The sequence below is a fragment of the Gekko japonicus genome, unplaced genomic scaffold, assembly GCF_001447785.1.
Source record: "Gekko japonicus isolate JY-2015 unplaced genomic scaffold, Gekko_japonicus_V1.1 scaffold409, whole genome shotgun sequence".
In the NCBI taxonomy this organism is placed as follows: domain Eukaryota; kingdom Metazoa; phylum Chordata; class Lepidosauria; order Squamata; family Gekkonidae; genus Gekko; species Gekko japonicus.
In genome coordinates this window covers 295,206-308,811 of record NW_015161963.1, presented here as the reverse complement: position 1 = coordinate 308,811, position 13,606 = coordinate 295,206, and the positions used below count along the sequence as shown (strand labels likewise).

At 44.0% G+C, this 13,606-nt stretch overlaps 1 protein-coding gene across 1 annotated transcript in view; it reads left to right on the top strand.

Annotated features, from left to right (window-relative positions):
- UNC119B (unc-119 lipid binding chaperone B) overlaps positions 1-13,606 on the top strand; it is a 14,261-nt gene extending 655 nt beyond the window's left edge. Inside the window, exons 2-5 of the mRNA XM_015429616.1 lie at positions 1,556-1,669; positions 3,735-3,846; positions 5,522-5,694; positions 11,840-13,606. Coding sequence (XP_015285102.1) covers positions 1,556-1,669; positions 3,735-3,846; positions 5,522-5,694; positions 11,840-11,952 — 512 coding nt within the window. The 3' untranslated portion in view covers positions 11,953-13,606. The remainder of the gene's footprint in view (positions 1-1,555; positions 1,670-3,734; positions 3,847-5,521; positions 5,695-11,839) is intronic.

Sequence of the window (13,606 nt, the reverse complement as noted above, 5' to 3'; positions counted from 1 at the left end):
TGCTGAACAGTCTGTAGGACCTCTGAGCGTCCCAGCTTCAACTTCACCTTGTTATTGCTCAGAAATACATCCTTTTGAGGCTGCTTAATTCCCAGGTATCCCCGTGCCAGTTTTGCCCTACTCTGAATAGTTGCCCCATGCAACACCCCCACACACACCCCTTTCAGAACTGAAGTGTAGTCTGTGGATTTTGTTTTCATAGAAAATAAGTGTTTTTACTTGCATGAAGTAGTTTGACTAAATCTAGACTGGGGATTTCTGAATCTGGACACCCCAGCATACCAAAATTACTATTCACCATAGTTAACAAACCAGCTATAAATTAAAGTTAAGAATACCACTTTTGCACTCCCAAACAAACTGCATTCAGACCTCGCAAACAAATCAGCTATAATTTCTCCATGTCTGGAAGTAGCAAAGCATAATAATATCAGTCTGGTTGGTGTGGTTTTATTTGTTGTCTTCTTGTGGGCATAAAAATAGTTAACATCTTATTTTGGTACTGTTGGCGATATATTATTTGCAGTTGGCCTTTGTCGTACTACCATCCTGAATAAAGAAGCTTTGCTGTTGGCACCAAACGTGATTCTCCTGTGTGCACATAGTGAGCACCCTGATATAAGTTCTGAATAACCCTGTTGAGACCCCAATAAACTGGTCACCTGCACACAACCTAGCATTTTTGCTTGCAGTGTGCATGTGTGATAGGCTCTGTAAGACCAATGCTGTTGTTATTTTGAATAGCCCTGAACCCCAGCTTCAGTTTTTAGTGTCTTTGTGCTGAATGGCTTTTGTACTTTGTCCGGCAGAAAACTACTACTAGAGTCAGCCATCAAATAGTTTGGACAACTTCCTGTTCTCAGAAGAGCACCCACCACACCCATGCTTCTACAGGGAGGTTCTTATCTGTTCTTCTGACTTAGAATTTCTTTTCCTCAGCAACACAGCTATCAGCCACCTCTTTCATGTGCGGTGATGGAAATCTGGCATTGTCCAGTATAAGTAGACACTTTTAAACAAAACTGTACCTGAATTGTGTGTGTGTATGACAGATTCATGTAGTGGTAAGGAGCGTGGACTCTAAGCTGGAAGAACCGGGTTTGATTCTCCACTTCTTCACATGTAGCTGCAAATGTGACCTTGAGTCAGTCACAATTTTTTTCAGAGCTGTTCTTGAAAGAGCTTTCTCAGCCCCACCTACCACACATGGTGTCCATTGTGGGGAGGAGAAGGGAAAGGAGATTGTAAGCTGCTCTGAGACTCCTTTGGGTAGTGAAGGGCAAGATATAAATCCAATCTGGTCTTCTTCGTCATCTTATAAATAAATCAATAAAATCTTATGCGAAGTTTGTTTTTGCTGCACTTAGTTCACCTAGCACTATGTTGTCCACTCCAGTTAGCAGTTCTCCTAGCTATCAAGAAGATACATTTTTTCACTTTTGCTTCCTAAGATCATTTTCCCTAATGGTGCTGGGGACCATCTTCTGTATTCTGTATGTGTTGATTCCCATTCTAGGCTTTTGAATGCCGGTTTTCTTATTTTTCATTCTCCTAGACTATTTGTGCAAACCTGAAGACAATATCTACAATATTGACTTCACCAAGTTCAAGATCCGGGACCTAGAAACTGGGACAGTGCTGTTTGAAATTGCCAAACCTTCTGCTTTAGGTAAGCCAGCTGGAAAAAAGCAACAGGAAAATTACAAAATTGTTTATGAGATCCAAAAGTCTCATTTTTTTTTGTCTAGAAATTCTTGGCATCATATTGTGTCCCCACCTGCATGGCTTCTTCAAAATCCTGAAATCTAGGGTAGGGTTTAAGAAGCAACGTAGATAATTTCTGCCAAAGACTGGGAGTGCCTGTCCATGCACCTACATTCATATAGCTTTATCAAGTCCTAGGCAGTAAGCACCCCTGTCCTGTATGGTCCAGGCTAGCCTGATCTCATCAGATCTCAGAAGCTAAGTAGGGCTGGCCCTGGTCAGTATTTAGATGGGAGACCACCAAGAAGTCCAGGGTCACTATGCAAAGACAGGCAATGGCAAACCACCTCTGAACATCTCTTGCCTTGAAACCCCTACTGGGTCACCATAAATCATCTGCAACTTGGTGGTACTTTTCACTACCACCCTCACATAAGGACATAAGAAGAGCCCTGCTGCATCAGACCAATGGTTCATCTAGTCCAGCATCCTGTCTCATCCTGCCAGTTCCTCTGGATGGTGAACAATAGGGCATAAAGGCCAAAGCTTTCCCCTGATACTGCCTTCTGGCTCTGGGATTCAGAGGATCTGTGCCTCTGAATGTGGAGGTTCCCCTCAGTCACCATGACTAGTAGCTATTGATAGACTTTTCCTCCATGAATCTAACTAATCCCCTTTTAAAACTATTTATTCCTGTGGCCATCACAACATCCCCTGGCAGCAAATTCCACATTTTAATCACTCTGTATAAAGTAGTATTTCCTTTTGTCCATCATGAATCTACTGCCCATCAGTTTCATTGAATGCCGTCGAGTTCTAGTATTTTGGAAGAGGGAGAAAAATTTCTCTTTGTCAACTCTCTCCACCCTATGCATAATTTTATAAACCTGGCAGCAAGCCCCAGATTTGCATCTGGAACAAAAATTAAGCAAATTTGACACAAGCTGTTATGCACGATCTGTTGGAAATGCAATTATTGTGCCCTTTTTTCACAATTTCAGAGCAAAACACAGGATTGTAGGATTTATGCATGTGATATTCCTATCCCACACAGCCCCATAGGAATTTGTGTAACTCCAGAATTAGCCATTGTCCATTTACTGTGTGTTCATCGGTTATCCTTGGCTGCCCAGTTTATTGTTGTCTGGTTACTAAATTGTGTTGTTGCAGCTTTTATTATTCATCATATCAGGGGTAGTCCATCACTGGTTTCAGTTCCATTTTTTTAGTTGCCTTATGGAGCTGGTATCTGTCATGTTTCTTCTTTCTTGTTTCTGGTTCACTCTAAGGCCTTTTTGCATGACAAGGTAAACAGGAACTTTTTTTTAATGCTGTTAGGTTGTATGGTGTAACACTGAAGTTTAGAGTTCAGAAGATATCTTTAACAATTGTGTGGTGGTTTAATTCTTATTGCCCTGACTTTCCACTCCCCAGGTATGTCCCAAGATACTTTATTATCTGAAGCCGGAAAATATAAATAGTATCTCTTTGCTGCCTCCCTATTAACATGAGGCACAAACCACTGGAACAAAACCTTGAAATAGTGTTACCGTGCGCTTGAGTAGATCTTGTCCATGTTGGACTCGCATGGGAAAAAGTTCCTGACAACTGTGTCCTGTTACTCAAAGCTGTCTCCTACTGTGTTGCCCAGGATCTACCACCTCAATACATCTTGTTGTCGTAGGGTTGTCTCTGCATTATATTATCACAGTAATTTAAGACCATTATTATGTTTTGCACAATATGGCTTAGATGCTGTTGTGCTAACCTTCCCCCCCAACGAGCTCTTTACCTGTCTGCCTGCCCCACACCCCTCTGACCTAAATCTGTCTCTATTATAGCTTAGAGTTGCTTTGTCAGTGAGCTAATTAGCTGGAAAGGCTGGATTTGGCAGTGAGTGCCTTGATTGGAAAAGCTCCCCTCTCAAAACTGTACTACTCAGATGTTGTGCCTTAAGGATGGGCATGCCTTAACCCCAAATGTTTGCATTATTGTCTAATTGCTGACTCTTTAGTCATTGGTTCTTGCAGAACAAGATGATGATGATGATGATGACAGCGGAGAAGTTGACTCCAGTGCAGGGCGGTTTGTTCGCTACCAGTTCACTCCTGCCTTTCTGCGCCTCCGGACAGTTGGTGCAACGTGAGTAAAAGGGATGGGGAGAGAGTGAGGCCACCTTTGCTGATTACTTCTGTCCCAGGTCTGCCATTGTCGTGAAGTAATTCTGAGTAGATAAGAGGCAAGTTCAGTAATCCAAAAAGAATCTTAGAGTTGGAAGAGATTTTATAAGCCCCAGTTTCAACTCTGTGTTTGATGCAGAAAGCCCAAAACTAGAACATCCACAACAGGTGGCTCGCTGTAGTTGCTGAAAGCTGCACAGCCTGCCCCCCCCTCAAATTGGTTCCATTGTCAAGCTGCTCTTTCTTAATGTTCACCTTACATCTATTCTCTTGTAACACACGGCCATTATTTCTAGTCTTGCCCTTTGAAGCAGCACAGAACAAGTCCTCGCTCTCTTCTGTATGACAGCCCTTCAGGTTTTGAAGTGTGCAGTTATGTCTCCCCCTCAGTTTTCTCTTTTCCAGCCTAAACATTTTCCAGTTCCTTGTAGGACTTGTTTTCCAGACCCTGACCATCTTAATTGTCTTTGGGTTAACTTATTCCAGTTTGACTACAGGCTTCCTAAAACATGTCCAGAACGGAGCACAGTACTCTGGAGAAGGTCTGACTAGCACAGAATAAAGTAGAGCTATTACTTCTTTTGACGTGAATATTGCACTTCTATTGCACATTGACTTGTTTTTGGAGCTGCATCACACTGCTGGTTCGTTTTGGGTGCTTTCACAACACACACTAAATAATACACTTTCAGTCCCCTTTCAGTGCACTTTGCAACTGGATTTTAATGTGTGAAATGGCAAAATCCACTTGCAAACAGTCGCTGCAGTAGATTGAAACTGCATTATTTAGCGTATGTGCAAGCACCAGGTCATTTGTGATTGACTGAAATCCCCAAACCCTTTTTGTGTGTACTACTTTAAGCAAAATATTCTCCATCCTATATTTGTGTATTTGTTTTCACCTAAGTGCAGACCTTAGCATTTCTTTGTTGAATTTCATTTAGTTTCAGCTGAAATTTACAGCCTATTCAGCATCACTTTGATTTTATTTCTCTCTTTTAAGTTGTTGACTATTTTTTGTATCGCCTTCATATTTTATAAGAATTCTCTCCACCCCTTCATCCTGGTTATTAACAAAATTATTGATGAGTATCAGGCTCAAGGACAGTAGCCTCTGCAGCATACCACTTGAAACCTCCCTCCATACTGAGCTATGTACAGGGGTGCTTTAAAAAATCACTTCTGAAACTAGAAAAGTTGAATTCTGCAACCTGTATAAATTAAGCAAGGGTTCATAATTATTCTGATTTTGTGTAATTTATTTTACATAACTTAAGTAGCTAGTCATGGAGAGGGGCCAGGAACTGTACAAAGAATCAGACACACACACACCCAGTCCAGTGATCACTGGAATTCTCACTCAGCCCTTTAAGATTTCAGTGGGGATTGCCCATGTACTTTCAAGCATATCTTCACAACCATAGGAACCAGAAACTTGCATTTCCTCTATTTGAATAAAACAACATTCTTACGAAGCTGTGTTCTGTGGTTTTTACCACTTCTTATACCTTCTGGGCATTCTTGCAGCATAGACACAGCCCTGGTTATCATAAGTTCAGCACAGGTGTTATCCTTAGGGACAACCCTAGTATCACTTTTCCTGCCTTGTTGTTCTTCTGTCCATCCTTCCTTTGCAGTGTTGAATTCACAGTGGGAGGCAAGCCTGTATCGAACTTCCGCATGATTGAGAGACATTACTTCAGAGACTGCCTGCTCAAGAACTTTGACTTTGATTTTGGCTTCTGCATCCCAAACAGCAGGAACACTTGTGAACACATCTATGAGTTCCCTCAGCTTTCAGAGGACCTTAGTAAGTATTTTTCCCATGGAAGATTGCAATGGCAGGCTCAGACCGATGGTCTGTAGGGTTCAAGATTGTGACAATAGCTTTGCCAACTGGGCAACGTGTTAATCAGAAACCACTCAACCCAAGCCAGATTTCCAGAATACTTAGATGTTAGGAGCTTGGAGAGGCCAATTTCTCCATCAGTTATCTCTCTCCCCCACCCCACTGTCTCTCAGCTACTCCCAGTGTTGCAAGGACAGTGAGCATGTCCAGTGCTGATCAGGCTGGGTTTTTGTGGAGGAGGTGTTTTTAATTTATCAGCTAATTTTTGTGTGCATTTGCTTAGGAAATTTCATGATCATGCAGAAAAGCTCACTTTATCTGCAGTTGGGGGTGCTAGACTCCTGATCACAAACTGAGTATTTAGAGGGAACAGGATGAAGGCCTGTAAAGAATCAAATGGTGGGGTAGAAAGGAACTTTTAGGGAATCTCTCATGTGTATATCCGTGCATATACATGCCCCTCTTTGTTCTCTCCCCCACATTTGACTCTCAACTGCTGAAGCATGCTCAGTCGTCGTGATCAGGCCAGTTTGGGCTGTTCCCCCTTGTTAATTTACAGAGTCATAATTTTCCTGCATATCTGGGGAGTCTCCCAGATGTGCAGAAATCTTATTAGTTAGGTGACAGTCATCCTGTTCAGCTATTTTTGTGATTGGCTTGAGCCACTCGTTGTATTATTACTGGGCAGAGGATCATGGTATGAGACACTCGTTTCGTAGACTCTCCCATACACCACTGTTAGAGAGAAGTAATAAATGTGCAGCTTCTCCATTCAGAGACTCCCCCTGCTCCCTGCCAAAGGTCTGCCTTCTCACTCTTCCCCCAGCCAGGCGACCCACTATGCTGTCTTCCAGTGCTTTGTTCATGCTTGGTACACAGAGCTCTCTCTCCCTACTGAGGAGCTGTGCTGCCAACTGTGTCCTGAGTCTGTAAGGCGGGTAGCCTGCTGATGGAAAGGAAGAATGTGGTTAGGAGCAGGGGCTGCTGAGTCATTTGCACTTGTGTTCATTTCCTGGTTTGGTTGCAGGATTGTGTAAATCTGAGAAAGGTGCTTGCACTGCCTGCTGCAGTTTCCCCATTGTTATCTGCTCCTTGACTTCTGGCAGATAAAATGGAGACCCAATTAATGAGTCTCAAATTTAAATGAACAACCTTTGTACAATTTGATGTGGGGGTCTTGTCTCATGTTACAGACAAAAGAACTGTGGGGCCCATTACTAATTGGAAGAGGAAAACTTCCCCTTTCGCTATCTCCTCCCAGATTCCTTTTGTCATTTGGCATAGTGGAAGTTGATTCCATTTACATTTTGTACTTCCTCCTTCTCTCAGTTGCTCCAGCTGTCCCTGTTAAGATTTCAGTCGTGCCTGCTGCTCTATCACTTCTCATTTAATTTCCTGAAATAGGGGGTAAAATTAGGGCTGGGGGAATACATACTGTGTGTCATTCATTCCCTAGCCTCCCTTTCCCCTTCTCCTAAATCTCTCATACATCACTTCGGGTGGTGGAAGAGAAGTAACACATAGCCTGCTTCTGCATTTTACCATTTGGGCTTAGAGCTATGCATGAGGCAGGCCCCCAGCCTGTCACTGTATCTAATAGGAAATTGGCACACTCCATCAAGTCAATGAAAGCATCAAAATTGGGGCATCTACAGACTTTGGCTACAGACTTGGGGGATTCTGAGATATGCAGCAAAGTATGGCTGTAAATGAACCAAAAGGAAAGTACCCCCCCCCACACACACACACTCAAATGGCTTGATGAGGGGACTGAAATGTTGGAGTGTAGAAAATCAGCCTTTTCAGGCCTCTGAGAAAAGAATCATGGAGGTGGATAAATGGGGAGGTGAGGAGGGATTTCAGAATTGACTCTCCTCTCAGTACAGTTCCTTGTGGGTAATCCTTCCTGTAACTATTTCTAATAGTAAACTGATTGGCTTCTATGCTGATGATGAAAGCATCAAAGCCAGGATACTCACCAACAAAGTTGGGGTCTTTACACATTTAGGAGGTTCCCAAGAATGCAGAAATAAGACTGTAAATTATGTGGAAGGGTTGCACTCTCCCTGAAGGAGCAGGTTCACCTCGTTAGAAGTGAGGCTGGTGGCAACTAGATACAGGGCATTTTCTGTGTTGGTGCCCTGGGCTGTGGCTCAGATGTAGATCATCTGCTTGGCATGCAGAAGGTCCCAGGTTCAATCCCCGGTATCCCTAGTTAAAAGATCTGACAGTAGTTGATGTGAAAGACCTCTGTCTGAGACCCTGGAGAGCCACTACCAGTCCGAGTAGACAATACTAACTCTGATGGACCAAGGCTCTGATTCAGTATAAGGCAGCCTTCCCCCTTCAGCCTTCCCCCTTGAGGCTTTCTTGGAGCCTCTTTTACTGTCTTTTAGGTGCTGGGTCAAAACACCTCTTTTTGCCCAGGCTTTTAATTAGAGGTTTTCTCTTTTGAGCTTTTTAATGGTATGCTTCTAGTGTGAGGTGTGTTTTATGGGTAATTTTATGCTGGTTATGCCCTTGGGATGGTTTTAATGGGTTGTTTTTATATTGATAATATATTATTTTAACTGTAAGCTGCCTCGAGTAGGGCTCTGAAAAGGTGGCATAGAAATCTCCTAAATAAATAAATTATCCAAAACGAAAAATCCTTCAGAAACTGTCCTGTTGATAGATTACTCCAGAAGCTGAGAGTTGGGGATGAGGGGTGCAGGGGAGATAGCAGCTTGATCCAAGCCCTTGAGAACTTAGAATCCTGCAGGAGAATATTAGTTTTTTGTGGGCTGCCAGCTTGTGTGTTCCAGTTTCTTTTACTGCCTCGTTTGTTTGCTGGAAGTGATTCCTGTTTCCGTAGCATTTATTGACCCAGAGCTACACTCTAGTTTGGGTTCTTTCCAGGGAGCCTCTGATGCCTGAGTTTGGTCAGCCCAGCTTTTTCTGTGTCTAAGGGGGAATTTTACCTGGCACCACTGAATGCTGCTCATATACAGCTTAGCTCAGTAGACAGGGCTCTGTCAGTGCCATTCATTTCTCACAACTGCTGATGAAAGAGGAGAGCAAAGTAGGACACAAGAAAGCAAAGGTTTCTACTTGTCACTTTCTCACTCAGTAGCTGTCAGTTTTGAAAGCAGGTAAAGTTCAGTGTCAGGTGATGCCAAATGCCTAGTGATTGGTATAGTGATGATACACACAGTAGAGCTGTTGTAGGGTGTATAGTCAGCAGAATGTTGGACTCGGACATAAAATCCCCATTCAGCCATGAAGCTAACTGCACAGTATCCAGCCATCTATGCAGACTTTCTGTCTTCTGTCTTGGAGGAAGGGCAGGGTACAAATGTCACAACTACATTGGTCCTCGTTCTTCTATTACAGGGAGACTCCTTTGTACAGCCCAGTTCAGAATTCTTCACAGTAGATTGATCGTAACCACCCAGACTTTGATCTTCCAATTCAGCCAGTCAAGATAATTTCCTATGGAGGGAAGAAAATTCAGTGTTTTCATGTGCAGGTTTTGTTTTAGGGAGGTAGAGTTGTCAGCATTGCAGTAGAGCTGTCTTCACTGCCACCCTGACAAGTAGTTGTTGTTTGCTTTAGACCACCCAGCAGCTGAGGAAGGAAAGGCTGTTTCAGAGCAACTAATGTAGTGACAGGTGACTTATGCAAAACAGAGCAAAAAGTGAGGCTGTTAGCTCTGTGTTGTATCCCCCCATGTAGCTTTTTTTTAAAAACAAATTTTTATTAGGATATTACACATTTCACATATATCACATTTCTTTTGTATCCCTTTCTCTCTATCTCCCCCACCCTTTTGTTGGCTTCCCACAGCTTTCCACCCACCAGTTCATTATTGTATTTTCACATACTTATAATCCGTTATTACACAACCATAGGTAATTTATATTCCAGTTCTATCTTTGTTCGTCTTCATTCTATTCTATTTCTATAATGTCAATAATTTCCAAAGCAAACCAAATTGTCCTTCACATCCCAGTATTTCTCTAAATAGTCCTTAAAGTCTTTCCAATCTGCAAAGAATTCTTCTGCTTCCAGATCCTTAAGTTTCCTTGTTAGTTTGTCCATTTCAGCCATAAAAAGTAGCTTCTTTATCCATTCTCTCTGGAATTCTATCTTGTTTCCAACTTTGGGCATATAACATTCTTGCTGCTGTTATCATATACCACATTAATGTCCTGTTTGACAAATTAACTTCTTCCATTTTCAAGCCCAACAATAATATTTCCGGTTCTTTTTTAAATTTACATTTCATTATTTTCTCCATCTCCCCATGTATATTAGTCCAAAATAGTTTTGCTTTCTCACAAGTCCACCACATATGGTAAAATGAACCTTCATATAGCTTTTTTTTTTTTTACCATCTCCCGTGTCCTGTGGTTTTTCATTAGTCCTGGTGGGCTGGCTGACTGACTCAAAGCCAGAATGATTGCCAGCTCTAATTGCCATCAGTCGGCTTATATCATCCTCCGCATCCACAAGGGCATGTGAAAATGCAACCCCAGGAGGGTAGCAGGAGCAAGTGGCACTGGAATGGAGAGGAACAGCGCTCGTGCATTCCCGTTAGTGAGCCCCTCACTGCTGCACCCCACTCCTTCCCCTTTTTGCCCTCATATCTGTTTATTTAAAATATATACCCCCCCTTTACCTTCCTTATCACTCTGCACTGTAACTGCAGCACACCTCGGTAGGGAAAGAAGGGGAGTACATTTAAAGAGTTGGATGGGAGGGAATGTGGCTCATGGAGCTTAGCTCTGCCCCCTTCCCCATGGTGGCTATGAAGGAGCATCTAGAACTGCCCCACAGTTTCCTTTTTACTTCAGGGAAAATAAAAGGTATATTTTCAGCAGAGGAAAAAGGGGAGGCAAGTGAATTTTGCACAGATTGGACACAATGTTGTCTGGGCAGTTCTTGTTACTATGGAAATTTCCTGCTTTTTATGCAGGAAAAAAATATCCATGAGCGCAGCAGCCCTGTTAGAAAGGCAGCGCAGAGCTTCAGCTTTTGACCTCATCTCACCTCCATTCCCTAGGCCATTGTTAGGTTATTTAAAGAGGATCTGTTAGAGGCAGTTTCCAGCAGCCTACAAAGGAGGAGAATCCTCCAGGTAGTGCCAGAAGGAAGCAGAGGCCACAGAAGCAGCTATATCCGAGGGAGGCATGACACGAACAGTCAGTCATGGGAGAGGGAGGGTGCGAGCCCACATGGGCCAAGCGCATGGCCCTTTGAGGCAAACAGGCGAGACAGAGGAGCCCTGGAGGATGAGACATTGGTCCTGGGCTCCTAAGGAAGGTGCTGGTCCTTCCTGCAAGCCCAGCACCTTTAAAAAACTGACTAAGGGTGGAAGAGCCAGACCTGTTCTGCAGCTTGCAGGGAGAGAAGGGCAGCTAGAGAGAGAGGGCCAGGGGTGAATCTGAACCCCCTCTCACACTTCTGAGGCTTATCCTAGGCCAATGTCAGAAAGGAGGCTGGAAGGAGAACCACTCCCAGGCTCTGACTCACTGATGGGAGATCCTGACCAGCTGTTTGTGGGCTGAAGCATCTTTCCTCTGGGGAAGGGCATAAAGAGGCCGTGGAGCTCTTTAGATCGAAAGGAATTCTTTCTAAGGGCAGACACGATGGCATTGGCAAGGTTATGAATGGTGCAGAAGGAGTAAATAAGGAACACTCTCTTCACCTTCACACAGTCCCAGAATTTGGGATTACCCAGTGAACTTTATAGGGGGTAGATCTGGGACAGAGGCAAGGACGTATTCCTATACATGACGGTTAGCTTACAGAACTCATTAGCACAACCTGAAATGAAGGCTGCTGGATTAGAAGCTTTTGGCTGTGACTGTAGTGGGGATGGGCTGGGGGGGGGCTTTGGCAGCAAAGTTTGGATTTCCTTGAAATTCCCAAGGCACAGGTGGATGGAGTGGAGGGACTCTATGTAATCTAGCCAATTTTTAGTATGCAATTCAAAGAACACTTCTGAAACAAGTTGGTTGGCTTTCCTCTCTTCTGGCAGCTGTAGGATTCACGCCAAGCCGTTTCAGGGTGCTGTTTATTTTTCTGCTGTGAATAACAGACTCTTCTCTCCTACCTACTGCAGTCCGCCTAATGGTTGAAAACCCCTATGAGACCCGCTCAGACAGCTTCTACTTTGTGGACAACAAGCTCATCATGCACAATAAGGCCGACTATGCGTACAATGGAGGGCAGTAGCTGTTACAACTGCATCCTTCAGACTTTGTGCTACTACTAGCTATTCTGGATGCACAGAAGGAGAGCAGAAGAGCTTGGTGCCTGCTCCGTTGCCTCTTGTGAAACATCCTGCAAGACAAGATGTGAAATGAAGGGTGACCTGATACGACAGTAAAAGAGCTCTGCTTGCAACTCGGCCCTTCCCGGCAATGTTACTTCCTTGGCCCCTTTGGTTTCCGGTGATACTTTAGTCAGATAACAGGTCAGACCATGAAGTGTTAACTGATGTAGCAGTTCTTGTCACTGGACAGACTTGGCCTGTATGTCTTGTGTATTCTCCCCCTTCCCCCAGAAGAGACCACTTTCTGTCCAGAGACCACTGGGCCAGATTCTGCAGTCTGAGGCTGCTGCCTTTTGCAGGTACTGAGTGAAAGTTAAGTATCAGTCTCCCTTTGAAGGGTCCTGGGAGCTGGTGAATAACTTTGGGGATGCCAGTGGTTCAGCCAATAGATTTGATTTTGATTGCCTCGCAGTTTTCTTGCTGCGCAGCAATTCTCAAAGACAGCATCAGGATAGGAACTTAAAATGAGTTACTGCACATTTAAAAGGCGCAGGACTGTCTCTTCAGCAGTTTCTGGCCTTGCGTGTTCTTAGGGCACTCTTTGTGCACCTGCTTGCAAAGAGGATACCCAGAGCCAGCACGTGGTTATGATAGCTGGAGGGCCAGAGTAACCTGTGGGGGAGCAGATCCCATTCCCTGCTCTGACTTGAAGCTCCCTGCGTGACCTTTGGTCGGTCTCTGTTTCAGCCTAACATACCTCAGGAGGTTCTTATGAAGATAAAGGGAGTCGGGGTAGGGGAAAGGCCTTTTGTGTCCAGGAAATGGAAGTAGGCAGAGCTAAGCATTGCCACCTTGGCCACCTCCCCCAGCTTCTTATCCCATAGGACAGTTTTACCCTTTCCTTGATAGGGTGCGCAAAGTGAGGTGGGGAAGGAATGAGTGTTACCAGGAGCTGCCTGATGGACATGCCGCACGGTAGGTTAGGTCTTCCCAAGGCTTTCTCCTTTATCTGCTGAAAACGCAACAGTTCCTGAAAAGGTATTATCATAATAAATGGTAGTGTTAATCATCCTGTATTTTCCTGGACCAGGGCTTCACCTCATGCCATTATCAGACTCTAGAGGCTTTCCTAGTATGGCGAGGTGCGGCCCTTGCACTTAGCTATGAAGTGAAAGCAAAAAATGAAGGGATTCCCCCCCCCCCCAAAAAAATTCTACCTGTGCTTTCCCTGTTTGGTAGGCTCATTATGTGGTTTAGGAAATTGATGACTGTCTTGAGGACACAGCTCACCCTGTACATGTGGCTTATAGGCTTTGAGCCAGTTGATAAGTGCCTGGCCCTGGGGGAAAGGGGAGCGGGTCTCAGCCTTTGAGACAGGCATCTACTTCTCCATATGTGATTACCTTCCACTATGTTTCTCGTCCCAGTCTTCTCTTCCCTACCTTATCCCATTCTTGCCTTGCTTCAAAGCAAAAGTGGTATTTCCTGCACCAGAGGAAAAGTTGTGTTGGAGTACGCCATTTTTAAAGGCCCACAGTCAGCTGCTGATTATCCTGTGTGGTGATCTGTGTAAGACACAATTTAAGTAAAATCAGATGACCTTAGAAGAAAGCT